Below are 23,734 nucleotides of genomic sequence, written 5' to 3'. Positions count from 1 at the left end.
GCAATTAATTGCAAAGTCCCTCTTTGCCATGCAAATGAACTGAATCCCCAAAAAAACATTTCCACTGCATTTCAGACCTGCCACAAAAGGACCAGCTGACATCATGTCAGTGATTATCTTGTTAACACAGGTGTGAGTGTTGTCGAGGACAAGGCTGGAGATCACTCTGTCATGCTGATTGATTTCGAATAACAGACTGGAAGCTTCAAAAGGAGGGTGGTGCTTGGAATCATTGTTCTTCCTCTGTCAACCATGGTTACCTGCAAGGAAACACGTGCCGTCCTCATTGCTTTGAACAAAAAGGGCTTCACAGGCAAGGATATTGCTGCCAGTAAGATTGCACCTAAATCAACCAATTATCAGATCATCAAGAACTTCAAGGAGAGCGGTTCAACTGTAGTGAAGAAGGCTTCAGGGCGCCCAAGAAAGTCCAGCAAGTGCCAGGACCGTCTCCTAAGTTGATTCAGCTGCGGGATCGGGGCACCTCCAGTACAGCGCTTGCTCAGGAATGGAAGCAGGCAGGTGTGAGTGCATCTGCACGCACAGTAAGGCGAAGACTTTTGGAGGATGACCTGGTGTCAAGAAGGGCAGCAAAGAAGCCACTTCTCTCCAGGAAAAACATCAGGGACAGACTGATATTCTGCAAAAGGTACAGGGATTGGACTGCTGAGGACTGGGGTCAAGTCATTTTCTCTGATGAATCCTCTTTCTGATTGTTTGGGGCATCTGAAAAAAAGCTTGTCCGGAGAAGACAAGGTGAGCGCTACCATCAGTCCTGTGTCATGCCAACAGTAAAGCATCCTGAGACCATTCATGTGTGGGATTGCTTCTCAGCCAAGTAGGTGGGCTCACTCACAATTTTGCCTAAGAACACAGCTAAGAGAGCAACTTCTCCCAACCATCCAGGAAACAGTTTGGTGATTAACAATGCCTTTTCCAGCATGATGGAGCACCTTGCCATAAGGCAAAAGTGATAACTAAGTGGCTCGGGGAACAAAACATCTATATTTTGGGTCCATGGCCAGGAAACTCCCCAGACCTTAATCCCATTGAGAACTTGTGGTCAATCCTCAAGAGGTGGGTGGACAAACACAAACCCACAAATTCTGACAAACTCCAAGCATTGATTATGCAAGAATGCCATCAGTCAGGATGTGGCCCAGAAGTTAATTGACAGCATGCCAGGGTGGATTACAGAGGTCTTGAAAAAGAAGGGTCAACACTGCAAATATTGACTCTTTGCATCAACTTCATGTAATTGTCAATAAAAGCCTTGTATGCTTGTAATTATACTTCAGTATTCCATAGTAACATCTGACAAAAATATCTAAAGACCCTGAAGCAGCAAACTTTGTGGAAATTAATATTTGTGTCATTCTTAAAACATTTGGCGACGACTGTAAGGTCTAGTAGCACGAGGACAGATGCAGAGCCTCGGTCTGACGCCATTAAAAGGTAATTTACCACCTTCACAAGTGCAGTCTCAGTGCTATGATGGGGTCTAAAACCAGACTGAAGTGTTTCGTATACATTGTTTGTCTTCAGGAAGGCAGTGAGTTGCTGCGCAACAGCTTTTTTAAATGTTTTCTAAAATTGTTGATAGGAATGGGAGATTCAATATAGGCCGGTAGTTTTTTATATTTTCTGTGTCAAGGTTTGACTTTTTCTTGAGAGGCTTTATTACTGCCACTTTTAGTGAGTTTGGTACACATCCGGTGGATAGAGAGCTGTTTATTATGTTCAGCATAGGAGGGCCAAGCACAGGAAGCAGCTCTTTCAGTAGTTTAGTTGGAATAGGGTCTCGTATGCAGCTTGAAGGTTTAGAGGCCATGGTTATTTTCACCAATGTGTCAAGAGATATATATATATAAAACACTTGAGTGTCTATCTTGATCCTAGGTCCTGGCAGAGTTGTGCAGACTCAGGACAACTGAGCTTTGGAGGAATACGCAGAGTTAAAGAAGAACCGTATTTTGCTTTCTAATGATCATGATGTTTTCTTCAAAGAAGTTCATGAATTTATCACTGCTGAAGTGAAATTAATTCCATCTGGTGGAATGCTGCTTTTTAGTTAGCTTTGTGACTGTATTAAAATACATTTTGGATTGTTCTTATTTTCCTCAATTAAGTTGGAAAAATAGGATGATCGAGCAGCAGTGAGGGCTCTTCGATACTGCACTGTACTGTCTTTCCAAGCTAGTCGGAAGACTTCCAGTTTGGTGTAGCGCCATTTCCGTTCCAATTTTCTGGAAGCTTGCTTCAGAGCTCGGATATTTTCTGTATACCAGGGAGCTAGTTTCTTATGACAAATGTTTTTAGTTTTTAGGGGTGTTACTGCATCTAGGGTATTGCGCAAGGTTAAATTCAGTTCCTCAGTTGGATGGTTAACTGATTTTTGTACTCTGACGTCCTTGGGTAGGTGGAGGGAGTCTGGAAGGGCATCTAGGAATCTTTGGGTTGTCCGAGAATTCATAACATGGCTTTTGATGATCCTTGGTTAGGGTCTGAGCAGATTATTTGTTGTGATTGCAAATGTAATAAAATGGTAGTCCAATAGTCCAGGATTATGAGGAAAAACATTAAGATCCACAACATTTATTCCACGGCACAAAACTAGGTCTAGAGTACGACTGTGGCAGTAAGTAGGTCCGGAGACATGTTGGACCAAACCCACTGAGTCGATGATGACTCCGAAAGCCTTTTGGAGTGGGTCTGTGGACTTTTCCATGTGAATATTAAAGTCACCAAAAATGTGAATATTATCTGCCATGACGACAAGGTCCGATAGGAATTCATGGAACTCCGCGAGCCCAGGAGGCCCGTAAACAGTAGCTATAAAAAGTCATTGAGTAGGCTGCATAGACTACATGACTAGAAGCTCAAAAGACGAAAGCGTTGTTTTGTTTTTTTGTAAATTGAAATGTGCTTTCGTAAATGTTAGCAACACCTCCGCCTTTGCGGGATGTACAGGGGATATGGTCACTAGTGTAACCAGAAGGTGAGGACTCATTTAACACAGTCAATTCATCAGGCTTAAGCCATGTATGTTCCAAGATGGCACAGCAGTTCAGACGTCTTTTTTGTCCTCGTATTGTCGTGTCCTGTATACATATATATTTACACCTTTCTTCGCATATCTTTATATATTTTATTATCCAAGAACTCAACTACAAAAGCTTTCCTGCAACCCGCCTCACCAATTACAAAAAAAAAAGTATTATTTACCTCGAATCTGAAAATCCACAGTGGAAGCTAGCCAGAGGCTAACCAGAAGCCGGCCGAAACTAGCCAGAAGCTAGCCGGAAGCTACCCAGAAGCTAACTAGAAGCTAGCCAGTAGCTGATCGGAAGCTGCCCAGAAGTTAGCCGGTTTGCTGGCTAGCGTTGGTGTTTCAGCTGCCCAAGTTTTGTGGTCTTCAGCTATTCCTTTAGCTCGATAATCTATCGGCACTTTTGTGCAACGCGACTCGGACCGGAGCATACCGGGCCTATTTTTCTCAGTGTCCCCGGATTTCAGCCGCAGGCTCTGGACGTTTGCACCTTGATTTCGCAGCTTGCTAGCTGCAAACCGTGTGACTATAGGCTTACGTCGATCCCGGAGAAAACTTAAATTATTCCGGAGCTAGCCAGCTGAGGAGTTCCATCAGCCATTCCTGGGCTACAGTCACCTATCCGGACCCGTTTTTTTTTTTTTGCTGTTACTGCAGATGCGGAGCCCCATCGGGCCTTCACGACTGACTGCCGACATTATCTGCCCGAGGGAGTTATCCAACTGACACCTCCGTCGCAACGTTACCTGAACGCTCATCTGGGGCCCGCTAATCGTTAGCTGTCTTATCGGCTGCTATCTGAATAAGTATATCGGACAATCTTTCTTGGGTCACTATATCTATTTTGCCAATTGGATTGATCCCCTCTACCACACGGAACACCACTAATCTACCGACGGAAACGCACGAGGTGTCTAAAAATAGACTTCCATTCAATGCTATCTTGCTACCGATAGCCATCTACCCGGCCAGCTGTCTGGATCGCCGTGACCCCAACCAACCTCTACTCACTGGACCCTTATGATCACTCGATTAAGCATGCCTCTTCTTAATGTAAATATGCCTTGTCCATTGCTGTTCTTTCCATTGCTGTGTTTATTGGCTTATTTCACTGTAGAGCCTCTAGCCCTGTTCACTATACCATATCCAACCTTTCAGTTCCACCACCGACATATGCAATGACATCACCTGGTTTCAATGATGTTTCTAGAGGCAATATCTCCCTCACATCATCACTCAATACCTAGGTTTACCTCCACTGTATTCACATCCTGCCATACCTTTGTCTGTACATTATTCCTTGAAGCTATTTTATCGCCCCCAGAAACTTCCTTTTACTCTCTGTTCTAGACGTTCTAGACGACCAATTCTCATAGCTTTTAGCCGTACCCTTATCCTACTCCTCCTCTGTTCCTCTGGTGATGTAGAGGTGAACCCAGGCCCTGCAGTACCTAGCTCCACTCCTATTCCCCAGGCGCTCTCTTTTGATGACTTCTGTAACTGTAATAGCCTTGGTTTCATGCATGTTAACATTAGAAGCCTCCTCCCTAAGTTTGTTTTGTTCACTGCTTTAGCACACTCTGCCAACCCGGATGTTTTAGCCGTGTCTGAATCCTGGCTTAGGAAGACCACCAAAAATTCTGACATTTTCATCCCTAATTACAACATTTTCAGACAAGATAGAACGGCCAAAGGGGGCAGTGTTGCAATCTACTGCAAAGATTGCCTGCAGAGTTCTGTTTTACTATCCAGGTCTGTTCCCAAACAATTTGAACTTCTACTTTTAAAAATCCACCTCTCTAAAAACAAGTCTCTCACCGTTGCCGCCTGCTATAGACCACCCTCTGCCCCCAGCTGTGCTCTGGACACCATATGTGAACTGATTGCCCCCCATCTATCTTCAGAGCTCGTGCTGCTAGGCAACCTAAATTGGAACATGCTTAACACCCCAGCCATCCTACAATCTAAGCTTGATGCCCTCAATCTCACACAAATTATCAATGAACCTACCAGGTACCACCCCAATTCCGTAAACACGGGTACACTCATAGATATCATCCTAACCAACTTGCCCTCCAAATACACCTCTGCTGTTTTCAACCAAGATCTCAGCGATCACTGCCTCATTCCCTGCATCCGTAATGGGTCAGCGGTCAAACGACCTCCACTCATCACTGTCAAACGCTCCCTGAAACACTTCAGCGAGCAGGCCTTTCTAATCGACCTGGCCGAGGTATCCTGGAAGGATATTGATCTTATCCCGTCAGTAGATGATGCCTGGATATTTTTTTGAAATGCCTTCCTCACCATCTTGAATAAGCATGCCCCATTCAAGAAATTTAGAACCAGGAACAGATATAGCCCTTGGTTCTCTCCTGACCTGACTGCCCTTAACCAACAGAAAAACATCCTATGGCGTTCTGCATTAGCATCAAACAGCCCGCGTGATATGCAACTTTGCAGGGAAGCTAGGAACCAATATACACAGGCAGTTAGAAAAGCCAAGGCTAGCTTTTTCAAGCAGAAATTTGCTTCCTGCAACACAAACTCAAAAAAGTTCTGGGACACTGTAAAGTCCATGGAGAATAAGAACACCTCCTCCCAGCTTCCAACTGCACTGAAGATAGGAAACACTGTCACCACCGACAAATCCACTATAATTGAGAATTTCAATAAGCATTTTTCTACGGCTGGTCATGCTTTCCACCTGGCTACCCCTACCCCGGTCAACAGCACTGCACTCCCCACAGCAACTCGCCCAAGCCTTCCCCATTTCCTATCTCCCAAATACAGTCAGCTGATGTTCTGAAAGAACTGCAAAATCTGGACCCTTACAAATCAGCCGGGCTAGATAATCTGGACCCTTTCTTTCTAAAACTATCTGCTGAAATTGTTGCCACCCCTATTACTAGCCTGTTCAACCTCTCTTTCGTGTCGTCTGAGATTCCCAAAGATTGGAAAGCTGCTGCGGTTATCCCCCTCTTCAAAGGGGGAGACACTCTAGACCCAAACTGCTACAGACCCATATCTATCCTACCCTGCCTTTCTAAGGTCTTCGAAAGCCAAGTTAACAAACAGATTACCGACCATTTCGAATCCCACCATACCTTCTCCGCTATGCAATCTGGTTTCAGAGCTGGTCATGGGTGCACCTCAGCCACGCTCAAGGTCATAAACGATATCTTAACCGCCATCGATAGGAAACAATACTGTGCAGCCGTATTCATTGACCTGGCCAAGGCTTTTGACTCAGTCAATCACCACATCCTCATCGGCAGACTCGACAGCCTTGGTTTCTCTAATGATTGCCTCGCCTGGTTCACCAACTACTTCTCTGATCGAGTTCAGTGTGTCAAATCGGAGGGTCTGTTGTCCGGGCCTCTGGCAGTCTCTATGGGGGTGCCACAGGGTTCAATTCTTGGACCGACTCTCTTCTCTGTATACATCAATGATGTCGCTCTTGCTGCTGGTGAGTCTCTGATCCACCTCTACGCAGACGACACTATTCTGTATACTTCTGGCCCTTCTTTTGACACTGTGTTAACAACCCTCCAGGCGAGCTTCAATGCCATACAACTCTCCTTCCGTGGCCTCCAATTGCTCTTAAATACAAGTTAAACTAAATGCATGCTCTTCAACCGATCGCTGCCTGCACCTGCCCACCTGTCCAACATCACTACTCTAGACGGCTTTGACTTAGAATATGTGGACAACTACAAATACCTACGTGTCTGGTTAGACTGTAAACTCTCCTTCCAGACTCACATCAAACATCTCCAATCCAAAGTTAAATCTAGAATTGGCTTCCTATTCCGCAACAAAGCATCCTTCACTCATGCTGCCAAACATACCCTTGTAAAACTGACCATCCTACTGATCCTCGACTTCGGTGATGTCATTTACAAAATAGCCTCCAATACCCTACTCAATAAATTGGATGCAGTCTATCACAGTGCCATCCGTTTTGTCACCAAAGCCCCATACACTACCCACCACTGCGACCTGTACACTCTCGTTGGCTGGCCCTCGCTTCATACTCGTCACCAAACCCACTGGCTCCAGGTCATCTACAAGACCCTGCTAGGTAAAGTCCCCCCTTATCTCAGCTCGCTGGTCACCATAGCAGCACCTACCTGTAGCACGCGCTCCAGCAGGTATATCTCTCTGGTCACCCCCAAAACCAATTCTTCCTTCGACCGCCTCTCCTTCCAGTTCTCTGCTGCCAATGACTGGAACGAACTACAAAAATCTCTGAAACTGGAAACACTTATCTCCCTCACTAGCTTTAAGCACCAGCTGTCAGAGCAGCTCATAGATTACTGCACCTGTACATAGCCCATCTATAATTTAGCCCAAACAACTTCCTCTTTTCCTACTGTATTCATTTATTTATTTTTGCTCCTTTGCACCCCATTATTTCTATCTCTACTTTGCACTTTCTTCCACTGCAAACCAACCATTCCAGTGTTGTTTTTTTTACTTGCTATATTGTATTTATTTTGTTTCCCTTCACCTCCCTTATCTCACCTCATTTGCTCACATTGTATATAGACTTATTTTTCACTGTATTATTGACTGTATGTTTGTTCTACTCCATGTGTAACCATGTGTTGTTGTATGTGTCGAACTGCTTTGCTTTATCTTGGCCAGGTCGCAATTGTAAATGAGAACGTGTTCTCAATTTGCCTACCTGGTTAAATAAAGGTGAAATAAATAAAAATAAATGTTTAAGTCAGGCCAATCACATCAAGATTATGATCAGTGATTAGTTAATTGGCTATAACTGCCTTTGAAGTGAGGGATCTAACATTAAGTAGCCTTATTTTGAGATGTGAGATATCACAATCTCTTTCAATAGTGGCAGGAATGGAGTAGGTCTTTATTCCAATGAGATTGCTAAGGCGAACACCGCCATGTTTAGTTTTGCCCAACCTAGATCGAGGCACAGACACGGTCTCAATGGGGATAGCTGAGCTGACTACACTGACTGTGCTAGTGGCAGCCTCCACTAAGCTGGCAGGCTGGCTAACAGCCTGCTGCCTGCACCCTATCTCATTGTGGAGCTAGGGGAGTTAGAGCCCTGTCTATGTTCGTAGATAAGATGAGAGCACCCCTCCAGCTAGGATGGAGTCCGTCACTCCTCAACAGGCCAGTTTGTGGGTGAGTCCCAGAAAGAGGGCCAATTATCTACAAATTCTATCTTTTGGGAGGGGCAGAAAACAGTTTTCAACCAACAATTGAGTTGTGAGACTCTGCTGTAGAGCTCATCACTCCCCCTAACTGGGAGGGGGCCAGAGACAATTACTCGATGCAGACACATCTTTCTAGCTGATTTACACGCTGAAGCTATGTTGCGCTTGGTGACCTCTGACTGTTTGATCCTAACATTGAATTGGAGTGACAATACAATACGTAAATACATAACTTGAAGGAACCATATATTTATCCATGGAGCACGTTCTGATTGTCCAGTGAGGTGTCAAGCCTCGACACACCCACAACTTGTTTATTCATCAAAACTCAGCCCTTACGCACCACCAGCTACTGCTCCCATAATTCCGGTTTTGAAAATAGCAAAAATATTTCTGACACAACCCCAAACCTATAATGCTACCGCCAGCGAAAAATGTACCATTGCATTAGGTTTGCTCAAATAGAGCCCTTAATGTACATACGCTACTGCACCACAACCCTTAGAAATGGCCCTTTAAGTGTTCCTGAAAGTTTCCTTCAGTCAAACCCGTCCCCAATTACTCTATCACCAACCACCTGTGGTTATGACTGAGGTAATGCAGCATGGCATCACTGTAACATAGACAGGGAATTACATCTGCAAACTCCTCTGCTTTCATTTCCTATTAAAATCCCACCAGCTCAGCAATAAAGTTGTTTTATGTCCCAAATGGCACGCTATTCTCTATGTAGTGCACTACTTTTGACTAGCCATATGGGCCCTAGTCAAAGGTAGTGTGTACTACATATTGAATAGGGTGCCTTTTGGGATGCCTTCATAGAGTTAGAGGATTTCTCCTTAGCTCAGCTCAGTTAGGGTTATTCATCCTGCTCTTTGAAATGAGATGTAGTGAAGGGGAACCAGAACCACACTCCTACTGTAACCAGGGGTTCATGGAGATTTGACAGCCTCTTTTGTTAAGGTCCTGTAGTGCACATTTCTTCTGAGACTCATTCGCCACACGTCTCAAATGTGATGAAATCGCATCAAAACAGGGAAAAATTGAAAAGTAGGGCTATTTGTCATCGTTCTTTTGACGCCCCATTCTGCCGATGTAAACACTACGTCTGAAGAGGAGTGATGCAGAAAGTAATGAAAGACAAATGTGTAGCCCCAAATGGCACCCTATTCCCTTTATAGTGCATTACATTTGACCAGAGATCATGGTCTCTGGTCAAAGTAGTGCACTATATAGATAATACTCTTAGAAAAAGGGTTGCAAAAAGGTTATTCGGCTCTCCCCATAGGACAACCCTTTTTGGATCCAGGTAGAACCCTTTTTGGTTCAATGTAGAACCGTCTGTGGAAAGGGTTATACATGGAACCCAAAAGGGCTAAACCGGGAACCAAACGGGTTCTACTTGGAACCAAACATGGTTATTCAAAGGATTCTCCATTTAGGTTCTAGATAGCACCTTTTTTCTAAGAGTGTAGGGTTCCATTTGGGATGCATACAAACCCAAAGAGAAGTGACAGTAAATCTCTTCTCCTCATGCAGAATGTGACTGGCAACCACAGGGTGAATGATGTCATCACCACAGAAGAGGGACCACAGACTCTGGTTGGTCGGTTCATGTACGGCCCCTTGGACATGGTGACTCTGACTGGAGAGAAGGTGACGACACCACACAACATGCCTCAGCAATAAACATTATTAATTAAAAGTGTCTGCATGTCAATAAAGATTAACCCATATTGCTCTGACGAAGGATCTTGCTCCTGAACCTTTTTGCATAATTTGCAAACACTAGTTGCACTATTTACAACACTATAGTTGCAACACTTTTAAAAGTGTCTGCGTGTCAATAAAGTTAAATTGATACTTCTCTTAAAGTGAGTGGTCTGACAAAGGAGTTTGCTTTGACAGACGTCAACACTAACGTTTATTGAAAGGAATTAAATTGCTGCCCTGAACCTTATAATCTTATCATGAATCTATCTTGTCCTCTCACAGGTGGACATTCTCCTGATGACCCAGCCCCAGTCCAACCGCTGGGTCCACTTTGACACAGAGGTGACCACCAGTAGTGGCAGAGTGGTTTACACCATCCCCAAGAGCAAGAAGCTGGCCACCGGGGTCTACCCTATCAAAATGGTGGTCAAGTAATCAAACAGCTCCTTTTTTATTCCTTATTGAGATGCAACCACAGTATGTTTGTTAGAGTATGTTAGAGGTTCTATCAATAATGAAATGGATGTGGGTTGGGACGAGTTCCCATGAAAGTGGAGGAGTACTGAATTCAATTACGGTACATATCAGTGATGGAGGTAAAGTGCTGTGAAGCTCTAACAGTGTACTCACAGGTTGTTGAATAACAAGGAGCCCCAGAGGTGCTGCTGCTGTGAATTACCACCATACCTATTAATCATCCTCCCCCTCTCCCCCTCTCTTTTCCTCTCTCTCCCCAGGGGAGATCAGACGAGTGCGGAGGCCTACCTGACGGTGCTGCCCAGGGGGATGGAGTGTGTGGTCTTCAGCATCGATGGCTCCTTCGCTGCTAGCGTCTCCATCATGGGCAGCGACCCTAAAGTCCGTCCCGGAGCTGTGGACGTCGTCAGGTAACTGATGCCTCCGTGTGTGTGTGTGTGTGTGTGTGTGTGTGTGTGTGTGTGTGTGTGTGTGTGTGTGTGTGTGTGTGTGTGTGTGTGTGTGTGTGTGTGTGTGTGTGTGTGTGTGTGTGTGTGTACAATTGTTTGTGTGTATGTTTGTGAATGTGCCTTCCAGCTTTTGTTTGATTAAGGAGCAGTTCAAGCAGAGAGAAATGATTAATGGAATGAAAATGATAACTAAATTGCAACGCCAAGAAGTCATCTGTTCAGCTCAAAATAGTATCCTTTTATTTTGTCACATTAAAGGGAGTTTGAAGGAAGTTGCTAAATAGCATTAGCGCAATTGCTAACTAGCATTAGCGAAAAGACTGAAAGTCTACATAAAAAGCTGTAGACTTCTAGTCATTGCGCTAATGCTAGTTAGCACTGGTTTGCAAAATTCCCTCTAACGTCCTTCATACTGGACACAGATACATAGCCTGTTGGGGATGGGGGCGCTGTTTAGACTATTTATGCTAATCGGGTAATTTTTGAAACGGCTTCCCACAAAATCCTTGATCGTACAATATGCATATTATTATTATTATTGGATAGAAAACAGTCTATAGTTTCTATAGGAGTTGAAATTTTGTCTCTAAGTGGAACAGAGCCCATTCTACAGCAATTTCCCTGACATGGAGTCAGATTTCAGAAATGTTGGCCACTGTTCTGAAGTCAGTTAAAAGGGCACTGTTATTGCTATGACTATACGGACACTTCTTACGTCTTCCCCTGGATGCCTTTACGTGATGACGATTCCAATGGGGTCGATTGCGCGTTCACAGGCCCTATAAATTAAAAAACCCTGTAGCTAGCAAGTCTTTCCTTGCTGCGTAACGCGCGTGCTGGACACCGACCCGCTCCTGTTCCAAGCGTTAGTTTAGCCTGTTATATTTCTCCGGTCATCTTTTCACTCGTTATAGGAGTTAAAAACATCATAAGGTAGTTAATTTAAAGCGTTTTATAGCAATTTATATCCGTTTAGTGCGATTTTGGGACATTTATTTTTGAAACGATGTGAATAGCTGGGCACGCTTTTCAGTTCATCCCGAACGCAGTTGGCATTTCCACATGGCAAGAGGACAGCTTTCCACCAAAAGACGATTACTCCCAAGAAAGGATCCTTTGCCCAAGATACTGATGGAAGAACAGCTCAAAGTAGGACATTTTTATTATGATAAATCGTGTTTCTGTCGAAACATTTTAGTGGCTTAGGACGCCATGTTTTTTGACGTAGCTTCGCTTGGCGCAAACTGTATTGAAAAGTAAGGATAAATTAAAAAATGTAATTCCGCAATTGTATTAAGAATTAAATTGTCTATCAATCCCTGTCCACCCTATATTTTTTAGTCACGTTTATGAGTATTTATGTATAAGAGTAGATCACTGTCTAAGTGGCGCAAGGACATTTTCTGACCAGCTGAGCTACATTTCACATTGTCTAACCATGATTTTGGTGGCTAAATATAAACATTTTCGATCAAACTGTATATGCATGTTGTAATGTGATGTTACAGGAGTGTCATCGGAAGAATTCTGAGAAGGTTAGTGAAAAAATTAATATCTTTTGGCGATGTTGACTTTTATCGCTCACTTTGGCTAGAATCAATGCTGGGCTGCTATGTGCTATGTGCTATGCTAATATAACGATTTATTGTGTTTTCGCTGTAAGACACTTAGAAAATCTGAAATATTGTCTGTATTCACAGGATCTGTGTCTTTCGATTCATGTATGCTGTGTATTTTTACGAAATGTTTGATGATTAGTAAGTAGGTAAACACGTTGCTCTAAGTAGTTTTTCAATTCCATTTGTGACGGTGGGTGCAATTGTAACCTATGCCATCTACCTGAAATATGCACTTTTTTCTAACAAAACCTATCCCATACCATAAATATGTTATCAGACTGTCATCTGATGAGTTTTTTTTGTTGGTTAGGGGCTATAAATATCTTAGTTTAGCCGAATTGGTGATGGCTACTGGTGTTGGTGGACAAATAAAAGATGGTGGATTATGCTAATGTTTTTTAGGTAATAGATGTACATCTTTACATATTGTGTCTTCCCTGTAAAACATTTTAAAAATCGGACATGTTGACTGGATTCACAAGATCTGTGTCTTTCATTAGCTGTATTGGACTTTAATGTGTGAAAGTTAAATATTTAAAAAAAATATTTTTTTTGAATTTCGCGGCACTGGTTTTTCAGTGGGGGGGGGGGGGGGGTGTGGCGCTAGCGGCACGCTGATCCTAGACAGGATAGCAAATGTCTCCACAAGTTAACCTGACTCTGGGGAGGTAGATAAAGGTCTTCATTGTAAAAAATCCTGTAGTATCCCTTTAATACATGAAGGAAGAAAACAAACACTAAAAATGTTTTATTTTATTTTTAATAAACCATAAATCTCAGAGGAATATTATTGATGTCAATCTGTCGTTATGTTCAGTGAAAACGATAATTCTCAGAGCAATGAATCTATTTATCTTTGTGTCCAGACACTGGCAGGACCTGGGCTATCTTATCATCTACATCACAGGGAGGCCAGACATGCAGAAGCAGCGTGTGGTGTTATGGCTGTCCCAACACAACTTCCCCCAGGGCATGATCTTCTTTTCTGAGGGCCTGGTCCACGACCCACTAAGACAGAAAACCATCTTCCTCAGGAACCTAGTGCAGGAGGTACAATACCTTCATAATACTGTGGATCTCTTTTTCTTTCTATCTCGACTCCTTCTCTTTGTGTATGTCTCTTCCTCTTTTTCTTCCTCTCTTTCTCTCTCTCACCCTCTATATGTCTCTCACTCTCTTTTTTCTCTCTCTTTCTCTCTCTCTCTTTTTCTCTCTCTCTCTTCCTCCCCTATTTCTCACGCACACTTCTTTGGTTCTCACATTGACATTGACTTTGTAGGCACAGCAGTATAACCTCTGGTCGCACTGCATGAAAGTGCCAAACCCATCATCAAGTGTTACCCCCCCTCCCTCTCTGTGTCTTTCTTTCTTTCTCTATCTCTCTCTCGCTCCCTCAATCCCTCTCTCTTTCTTTCTTTCTTTCTTTCTTTCTTTCTTTCTTTCTTTCTCTCTCTCTCGCTTTCCCTCTTTGTCTCTCTCCCTCTTTCTCTCTCTCTCTCTCTTCTCTCTCTCTGCCAGTGTCACATTAAGATCAACTCAGCCTATGGCTCCATGAAGGACATCTCCGTGTACAACATGCTGGGTCTGAGTCCTTCCCAGATTTATATTGTGGGCAGGCCTTCCAAGAAGTACCAGAATCAATGTCAGGTAGACATCAAGGGACTGTACACTCTTCTACTTTTCTTTAACGATCAAGCTAATGGCATTGATTCACTAATAGTTATCGATCGTGTTTTGATGTATCTATTCTGGTCTGTCTTTCCTGTCACTCTCCATCTCTATCTACCTGTTTAGTCTTCTATTCTTTTATCTAGCATGGCCACTCTCACTAACTGTCTCGTTCCCTCTCTCTCTCTCTCTCTCTCTCTCTCTCTCTCTCTCTCTCTCTCTCTCTCTCTCTCTCTCTCTCTCTCACTCTTTCCCATAGTTCCTAAGTGATGGCTATGCAGTGCACCTCTCCTCACTGCAGTTTGGCCACCGGGCCAGACCCAAGAAGCTTTCCTCAGTGCGCATGGTCCTGAAGAAAGGCTCCTTCGGCCTCTCTGCCAAACCTGACTTCCTGTGTAAACGCACCCACCTCAGGAGAACCATGTCTGTCCAACACCCTGATCCTCCCTGCACCCCCAACCCCAAGCCTGAGCGGGCCCAGAGCCAACCAGAGTCTGACCAGGACCCCGGGGGAGGAGGGGGCGGCGGCTATGGTGTCTGGGGGCGGGCCTCCATGCACCGTGGAGACACGACACCCTGACGGATAGAGAGAGATGGAGGGATGATGGAAGAGTAGGAGGACAGGGGTCTCAGTGTCCAGGGTCAAGGTGAACATTCACACTTAAATGGTTTAAATTGCCCTATATTATACTCCTAGAACTATATGATCATACCATCTCTCTATAATAGCAACACACTGAAAATATCCCCCCAGAACCTATTTCTGTGTTGGTGTACTTGAGGCTGTGAAACTGCCTTGTTCCCTCTTCCATTGTGTAATTTGTGTAGACTGCAGCATATTGGCAATTATGTAATGTGAATAAATTATTCATTTGGAATAATTTAGATGTTGACTTTTGGCTCTTCAGCATTGTGGCCTAAGCCTTTGAGAACATAAGGCTTTGGAAAACTTTGACTCCAACACAGATTGATTTGCTTTGCTCATTTTCTACTCTAGTGCAGTCAATAAATGTTCACCTTGATGGGTCATCACAGCTGTAATAGGAGCTGCAGACGGCTTGATTTGAATTATTATCTTTTTTTTTTACTTTACCCCTTTTTCTCCCCGATTTCGCGGTATTCAATAAGTAGTTACAGTCTTGTCTAATCGCTGCAACTCTCGTTCAGACTCAGGAGAGGCGAAGGTCGAGAGCCATGTTTCCTCCGAAACACAACTCAACCACGCCGCACTGCTACTTGACACCAGCCACACCAATGATTCAGAGGAAATACCGTACACTTAGCAACCGTGTCAGCGTGCATGCACCCGGCCCGCCACAGGAGTCGATAGAGCACGATGTGACAAGGACATCCCTGCCAGCCAAACCCTCCACTAACCCAGGCGACACTGGGCCGATTGTGCGCCGCCCCATGGGTCTCCCAGTCGCGGCCAGCTGCGACAGAGCCTGGACTCGAACCAGGATCTCTAATGGCACAGTTAGCAACTGCGATGCAGTGCCTTAGACCACGGCGACACTTGGGAGGTCCAGACATTATGATTTATACAGCTAAACAAAATAATAATAATAACAGCTTTACTGTCTGAGAGAAGGAGAGAGGGGCAGAGAGGGAGAGAAGACAGAGATGGAGCAGGAGAGAGATAAAACTGAAAAAGTGAAACATGGAGAGAGAGAGACTGCAGTCAGAAAGATGGAGAGAGATGAAGGAGAACGAGAGATGGAGAGATGGAGAAAGAAAGCAGGCAGGAAGATATCGAGATAGGGGAGAGCAGACAGAAACGGAGAGAGAGCAGAGATCAGTCTGTATACTCCCTCATAAATATTCATGCAGGAACCTGAGGTAGCTGTGCTATTATTAGGAATACTTCCTTTATTTTCAAAGCCCACTGCCTCCTATTTTCCGATTTAACAGAGCCGAATAGAGGGCCTGATGAGCTACAACTGGAGTGTCTAGTCAAGCACGAAATCCACTCATTTCTAGATTTGGGAATAGTGTTTCTGCAATTAAGGAGATTGGAGCATGGGTACTCTGTCACTTCAGTGGGCCTGTAGGAACTAATCTACACTGAACAAAAATAGTCATGGGAAATCCATAGATTAGGGCCTAATTTATTTATTTAAATTGACTGATTTCCTTATCTGAACTATAACTCGGCAAAATCTTAGAAATTGTTGCATGTTGCGTTTATATTTTTGTTCAGTATAGTTGGCTTTCGTTGGTCACGGTAATGCACAGGTGCATAGGATAATTCACTGTTCACTTACAGTGCATTCGGAAAGTATTCAGGCCCCTTCCCTTTTTCCACATTTTGTTACGTTACAGCCTTATTCTAAAATGTATTAAATATAATTTTTTCTTCATCAATCTACACACAATACCCCATAATGACAAAGTGCAAACAGGTTTTTACAAATTTGAGCAAATGTATTGAAATGGAAGAACAGAAATTCTTTATTTACATAAGTATTCAGACCCTTTGCCATGAGACTAAAAATTTAGCTCAGGTGCATCCTGTTTAAATGTTTTATCCTTGAGATGTTTCTACATCTTGATTGGAGTCCACTTGTGGTAAATTCAATTGATTGGACATGATTTGGAAAGTCACACACCTTTCTATATAAGGTCCCATAGTTGACAGTGCATGTCAGAGCTAAAACCAAGCCATGAGGTCGAAGGAATTGTCCCCAATTTTTTTTTGCTGCGTTGAAGTTCCCAAAGTACACAGTGGCCTCCATCATTCTTGAATGGAAGAAGTTTAGAACAACCAAGACTCTTCCTAGAGCTGGCAGCCCGGCCAAACTGAGCAATCGGGGGAGAAGGGCCTTGGTCAGGGAGGTGACCAAGAACCCGATCGTCACTCTGACAGAGCTCCAGAGTTACTCTGTGGCGATGGGAGAACCTTCCTGAAGGACAACCATCTCTCCAGCACTCCACAAATCAGGCATTTATGGTAGAGTGGCCAGACGGAAGCCACTCCTTAGTACAAGGCACATGACAGCCCGCTTGGAGTTTGCCAAAAGGCACATAAAGGACTATCAGACCATGAAAAACAAGGTTCTCTGGTCTGATGAAACCAAAATGAAACTCTTTGGCCTGAATGCTAAGCTTCACGTCTGGAGGAAACCTGGCACCATCTCTACGATAAAGCATGGTGGTGGCATCATCATGCTGTGAGAATGTTTACAGCGGCAGGGACTGGGAAACTAGTCAGGATCGAGGGAAAGATGAACGGAGCAAAGTATAGAGAGATCCTTGATGAAAACCTGCTTCAGAGCTCTCAGGACCTCAGACTGGAGTGAAGGTTCACCTTCCAACAGGACAACGACCCTAAGCACACTGCCAATACAATGCAGGAGTGGCTTAGGGACAAGTCTCTGAATGTCCTTCAGTGGCCCAGCCAGAGCGCAGACGAACCCGATCCATCATCTTTGGAGAGACCTGAAAATAGCTGTGCAGCGACGCTCCCCATCCAACCTGAAAGAGATTGAGAGGATCTGCAGAGAAGAATGGGAGAAACTCCCCAAATAAAGGTGTGCCAATGTCACGTTCTTTCAAAATCGAACCCAGAAGCAGACCAGGACAAGGAGCGTAGGAAGGAGGTGAGTATTTATTTACAAGTGAATGTGAATGGGTAGATATATCCAGGTGGCGTAGCGGGCAGCGGCGGTGAGTTGATGGGAGTAAATAGGTGAATCCAATGGGGTAGCGGAATCCTCCGTCGACCAGGCGGGAATGGGGTAAATGATCCGGGTTAGTAACTGAAGACAAAACAAACGGAGGTACGTTTAAGGCAAGCAATACGTAAAAAAACAACAAAACAAATACTATCCAACTTGAGGCTGATACTATGGCACAACATACTGTTCATGGCTAACGATCCGGCAGGGAATGGATGTCAGGTCCGGGCTTATGAAGAGGAGAGATGATGATCAGGACCAGGTGTGCAGATAGCTGATGGGATACAGGTGCGGGTAATCAGAACTCCCAACTGGCTACATTGCCCGGCAACCAGACAGGGTGCGTTCCAGGATGCCAGAAAAAACACTCCAGGACAGAACACAGGCAAAAAAACGACTCAGGAAACGGGATTCGTGACAGCCAAGCTTGTAGCATCATACCCAATAAGACTCAAGGCTGTAATCTTATGTAAATTATGTAAATGTGTTATATTTCATTTTTTAAAATTTTATATACAGTTGAAGTCGGAAGTTTACATACACTTAGGTTGGAGTCATTAAAACTCGTTTGTCAACCACTCCACACATTTCTTGTTAACAAACTAGTTTTGGCAAGTCGGTAGGACATCTACTTTGTGCATGACACAAGTTATTTTTCCAACAATTGTTTACAGACAGATTATTTCACTTATAATTCACTGTATCACAATTCCAGTGGGTCAGAAGTTTACATACACTACATTGACTGTGCCTTTAAATAGCTTGGAAAATTCCAGAAAATGATGTCATGGCTTTAGAAGCTTCTGATAGGCTAAATTACATAATTTGAGTCAATTGGAGGTGTACCTGTGGATGTCTTTCAAGGCCTACCTTCAAACTCAGTGTCCCTTTGCTTGACATCATGGGAAAATCCAAAGAAATCAGCCAAGATCTCAGAAAAAAAATGGTAGACCTCCACAAGTCTGGTTCATCCTTGGGAGCAATTTTCAAACGTCTGAAGGTACCACGTTCATCTGTACAAACAATAGTATGCAAGTATAAACACCATGGGACCACGCAGCCTTGTTACCGCTCAGGAAGGAGACACGTTCTGTCTCCTAGAGATGAACGTACTTTGGTGTGAAAGTGCAAATCCATCCCAGATTAACAGCATAGAACCTTGTGAAGATGCTGGAGGAAACAGGTTCAAAAGTATCTATATCCACAGTAAAACGAGTCCTATATCGACATAACCTGAAAGGCAGCTCAGCCAGGAAGAAGCCTGGCCATAAAAAAAAGCCAGACTACAGTTTGCAACTGCACATGGGGACAAAGATCGTACTTTTTGGAGAAATGTCCTATGGTCTAATGAAACAAAAATAGAACTGTTTGGCCATAATGACCATTGTTATGTTTGGAGGACAAAGGGGGAGGCTTGCAAGCCAAAGAACACCATCCCAACGTGAACCACGGGGGTGGCAGCATCATTTTGTGGGGGTGCTTTGCTGCATGAGGGACTAGTCCACTTCACAAAATAGATGCAATCATGAGGGGAAATTATGTGTTTTTATTGAAGCAGCATCTCAAGACATCAGTCAGAAAGTTAAAGCTTGGTCACAAATGGATCTGCCAAATGGACAATGACCACAAGCATACTTCCAAAGTTGTGGCAAAATGGCTTAAAGACAACGAAGTCAAGGTATTGGAGTGGCCATCACAAAGCCCTGACCTCAATCCTATAGAAAATATGTGGGCAGAACTGAAAAGGCGTGTGCAAGCAAGGAGGCCTACAAACCTGACTCAGTTACACCAGCTATGTCAGGAGGAATGGGCCAAAATTCACCCAACTTATTGTGGGAAGCTTGCGGAAGGCTGCCCGAAATGTTTGACCCAAGTTAAACAATTTGAAGGCAATGCTACCAAATACTAATTGAGTGTACGTAAACCTCTGACCCACTGGGAATGTGACGAAAGAAATAAAAGCTGAAATAAATCATTCCCTTGTCACGTTCTGACCATAGTTCTTTTGTGTTTTCTTTGTTTTAGTGTTGGTCAGGACGTGAGCTGAGTGGGCATTCTATGTTGTGTGTCTAGTTTTCCCGTTTCTATGTTTGGCCTGATATGGTTCTCAATCAGAGGCAGGTGTTAGTCATTGTCTCTGATTGGGAACCATATTTAGGTAGCCTGTTTTGTGTTGGGTTTTGTGGGTGGTTGTCTTCATGTCTTCGTGTGTCTGCACCAGACAGAACTATTTTGGTTTTCACATTTTTGTTGTTTTGTATTTTGTAGTGTTCACGTTTATTGGCTTTAATTAAACATGATGAACACTAACCACGCTGCACTTTGGTCCGATCCTTCGTCCACAGAAGAAAGCCGTTACATCCCTCTACTATTATTCTGACATTTCACATTATTAAAATAAAGTGGTGATCCTAACTGACCTAAAACATGACATTTTTACTAGGATTAAATATCAGGAATTGTGAAAAACTGAGTTTAAATGTATTTGGCTAAGGTGTATGTAAACTTCCGACTTCAACTGTATACATTAGCACAATTTTCTAAAAACCTGTTTTTGCTTTGTCATTATGGAGTATTGTGTGTAGATTGATCAGGGGAAAAAACTATTTAATCCATTTTAGAATAAAGCTGCAACGTAACAAAATTTGGATAAAGTCAAGGGGTTTGAATACCTTCCGAATGCACTGTATATATATATATATATGGCTTTGGGATTTGATTGGAACTGAATCTCTCTTTCTTTTGGCAGTGTCGTCACCTATATTGGATCTTCTGCTGGTATCAGTTGTGTTAACCTCCTGCTTAGCTGCTTGGCCCTCTACACTTCTTCAAAAGCTGCCCTTCTCCACTCCCAGGACTCAGTAGATGAAATTCCTCAAGTTTTCTCCTAATGCTTGAAACAGCCATGGATTCATTCTAATGCTGTCTCTCAAGCTCAAATTATGTCCAATGTGGCAAAAGTTTTTTCAGTGGCAGTGCTAATGAATCAATGTGTTATCTTTTGTCAAGCCGAGAGAGAGAGACACTTTGGTCGTTTGTAAAATGGTGCAGAAACATTTTCTGCAGAACATTAGATCAACACACAGATGCAACCAGAGTCATATGCCAGAAGACTCCCTCTCATCCCCCACTGGGAAGAGTAACAGAGAAGATCCTGTTGAAACCTATGGAGGAATGTTCTAGCCCAAGCAATACACCACCAGGAGATGTTCCAGACAGTGTGTTCATTGACCTGCTGTGTTGACAGGTGGCAGAGCTACACCGACTGACTCTTGCAATTAGTCTCTATGTAAATAGGACAGACATCTTGTCCCTCTCTATGGTCTGTATCCCCAGGAGCGCTGTGTGGCCTCTGGCTGCTTCACGCTGGGGACAGTAACCTTATGTTCCTCAGCCCGGCTGACCTAAACTGACCCCACTCCAGTCTCAGCCCTATAGCCATCCATCCATCTCTCCCTCTCTCATTCAGTCAGTCATTGAGGCAGAACATGGCTTCAGACAGCAGCCTGGTAGGGGGTCCATGGCCACTGGTTGTTCTGACTTGCACTATACAAGTACTACAGTATACCGTGGTGCTTGGTGGGCTGTAGTTCTGTGGAATGCTGTTACTCCTGTTGGCTCAGATACGATAGCGGGATTTGCTTGCTGTTGTGATCTTATATCTGTCCGCAGATGTTGAACTACATGTTTTACTCCTTCTCTGTCGAGTTTCTGGGCTTGTATGATATGCTTTGTAAAGCTGTTTGAGGGAAGGCTTGGACTGAATTGACTGAAATTGTTTACAGGTTTGTGATGAGATAGACAACGACATCAGACTAGTCATGACGACCTCTCATGAGGAATGATGAAATCAATTATTTGATTTTGTTATGGTCAAAAGTCTAAGACATGGAACTGACAGTTGTAAGAGAATAAGTCCTATTAACGTTATATCTTGCAATAGATCCTAACTTTCTTGTAAGGTGAAATAACATCATTCAGAATGCTATAGTTAGCATCCATTTTAGGAAAGCTACATCTTGAACTGTGAGGGTCATTGGGACTAATGAAGGGGCATGTCTATTGATGAGATACCATGTCACCGTATCATACATTGTACTATGGTGGGTTAGGAAAAGATCTCACCTCTCTGTGCAACACACATATTTTTCTATGATGAATAACTGTGTGCAGAAATATTTTAAAAGTGTGTTTTTTAAACTTTGTTGTTTAATGTGACTGATAGTTACTTTTGCCTTAATATGTATTTTGTTGTTGTGTAGAATTATGAAAATTATGTTACTAACCTAATTGCTTGACCAAAGTATGAGTTTGACATTCATGAGAAAGTACATTGTATCTACTTGATATTTTGTCTTGTATACATTTTAAGTATATGCTGGAATTGAGTCATGCTTCATGTATGCACTGTGTGTGTGTGTGTGTGTGTGTGTGTGTGTGTGTGTGTGTGTGTGTGTGTGTGTGTGTGTGTGTGTGTGTGTGTGTGTGTGTGTGTGTGTGTGTGTGTGTGTGTGTGTGTGTGTGTGTGTGTGTGTTTCTGTATATTTAAGTACTACGTTTCTGTATATTTAAGTACTACGTTTCTGTATAATCAAGTATTTATGGTGTAAATACCTGGAGCTCCAATATGCTTCTGAACATGAAAGTAAAGACCATGTCTTCTGGAAGGAGAAGGTTGTTCAGTGTTGCCTGTTAAAAGCAGGAGCATGGTTCAGATTTAAGATGAGTGTTTCACCAACGATTACACTGGTAAGGTTTTTATAACTGTCAAGAAAGAGCAAGAGCTTTAGCATTGCCTCAGGGTTTAGTTTCAAACCCATTGACTAGAGAAGAATCTCTGTTGGTTGAAATCAGAAGCTTAGAGAGAGAGAGTGAGAGAGAGAGAGAGTTGTTTGCTTTCCTCTTTTGTTTAACCACATAGAGAAACACAGCTTTGGGACAATATCTAAGCTTACTAAACTAATGACAGAACAGTAGCTATATTTAAAACATGAATGTAAAAAGGTCCCAGTAACTCCATCCCTATAATAATGTCAATAACATACCAGCAACAATGTCCTGGTCTGGGTGAATACTGTTGATAGGATGATATACAGTTTGACTTGTGATTTGTATCTTGATCATGACAATGTCATCTGATCATTCCCATCAATATAATGTGTTGTACACTGTATGATAATGTATTTTGGACGACACTACCATAGGCGTTATACACTAAGACATTTACAGTGATTCTGATTTCAGCTGGCCTGTTTCCTATAAAATCTGATGTGAAAGGAAAAAATAAATTGCCATTAAATATTTTACATAATTTATGTAAATTAAGTGATATTTGTTTATTTATTGTCATGCTATTCTATCTTTAGGTAAACTATATGGTCAGAGTTGCACTGCTGCAGAAATCCAATAGAACATTTTGTTCAGATTTAATGTAGTGGGAACATTTGTTTATATGATATGGTTTCCTGTAATTGTGTTCTTGGACTTCAACCATCTCTCACTATCCTGTCAGTAATAAAAAGAAAAAGAGCACAGACAGAGGCTCAATTTGGTCCAATGCTCCTGTGTCTATATTAATTGCTTTCACAGCTGTCGCTATAGACGCTCCTGTATTGTAACGGAGAGTCGAGAAGCAGGTGAAAAGTTTAATAAAACAACTAACATGGAACGTGACAACATAACAGAAGCGTCTACGCATAAACACAGGAACAATACATGTATAAAGAGCACAGACAGAGGCTAAACTTGGTTTTAAAACTCCAATACTCCTGTGTCTGTGTAAGTGGAGGCTCCTCAGAGCAGGAAGGGGTGGATTGTCACGTCCTGACCATAGTGCTTATGTGTTTTGCTTGTTTTAGTGTTGGTCAGGACGTGAGCTGGGTGGGCATTC

General features: G+C 43.1%; 1 protein-coding gene across 3 annotated transcripts in view; it reads left to right on the top strand.

Moving 5' to 3' along the window:
• LOC129822196 (membrane-associated phosphatidylinositol transfer protein 3-like) overlaps positions 1-23,396 on the top strand; it is a 178,111-nt gene extending 154,715 nt beyond the window's left edge. For all 3 annotated transcript variants that reach the window (XM_055880265.1, XM_055880264.1, XM_055880263.1), the window contains 7 exons: positions 9,781-9,897; positions 10,237-10,385; positions 10,692-10,841; positions 13,366-13,549; positions 14,018-14,146; positions 14,427-14,814; positions 20,594-23,396. In XM_055880265.1, coding sequence (XP_055736240.1) covers positions 9,781-9,897; positions 10,237-10,385; positions 10,692-10,841; positions 13,366-13,549; positions 14,018-14,146; positions 14,427-14,747 — 1,050 coding nt within the window. In that variant the 3' untranslated portion in view covers positions 14,748-14,814; positions 20,594-23,396. The remainder of the gene's footprint in view (positions 1-9,780; positions 9,898-10,236; positions 10,386-10,691; positions 10,842-13,365; positions 13,550-14,017; positions 14,147-14,426; positions 14,815-20,593) is intronic.
• Positions 23,397-23,734: the final 338 nt, after the last annotated feature.

The sequence above is a fragment of the Salvelinus fontinalis genome, chromosome 24 (assembly GCF_029448725.1).
Source record: "Salvelinus fontinalis isolate EN_2023a chromosome 24, ASM2944872v1, whole genome shotgun sequence".
In the NCBI taxonomy this organism is placed as follows: Eukaryota; Metazoa; Chordata; class Actinopteri; order Salmoniformes; family Salmonidae; genus Salvelinus; species Salvelinus fontinalis.
Note: the sequence above shows the minus strand (reverse complement) of the source record. Positions and strands in the feature narration are given on the sequence as shown.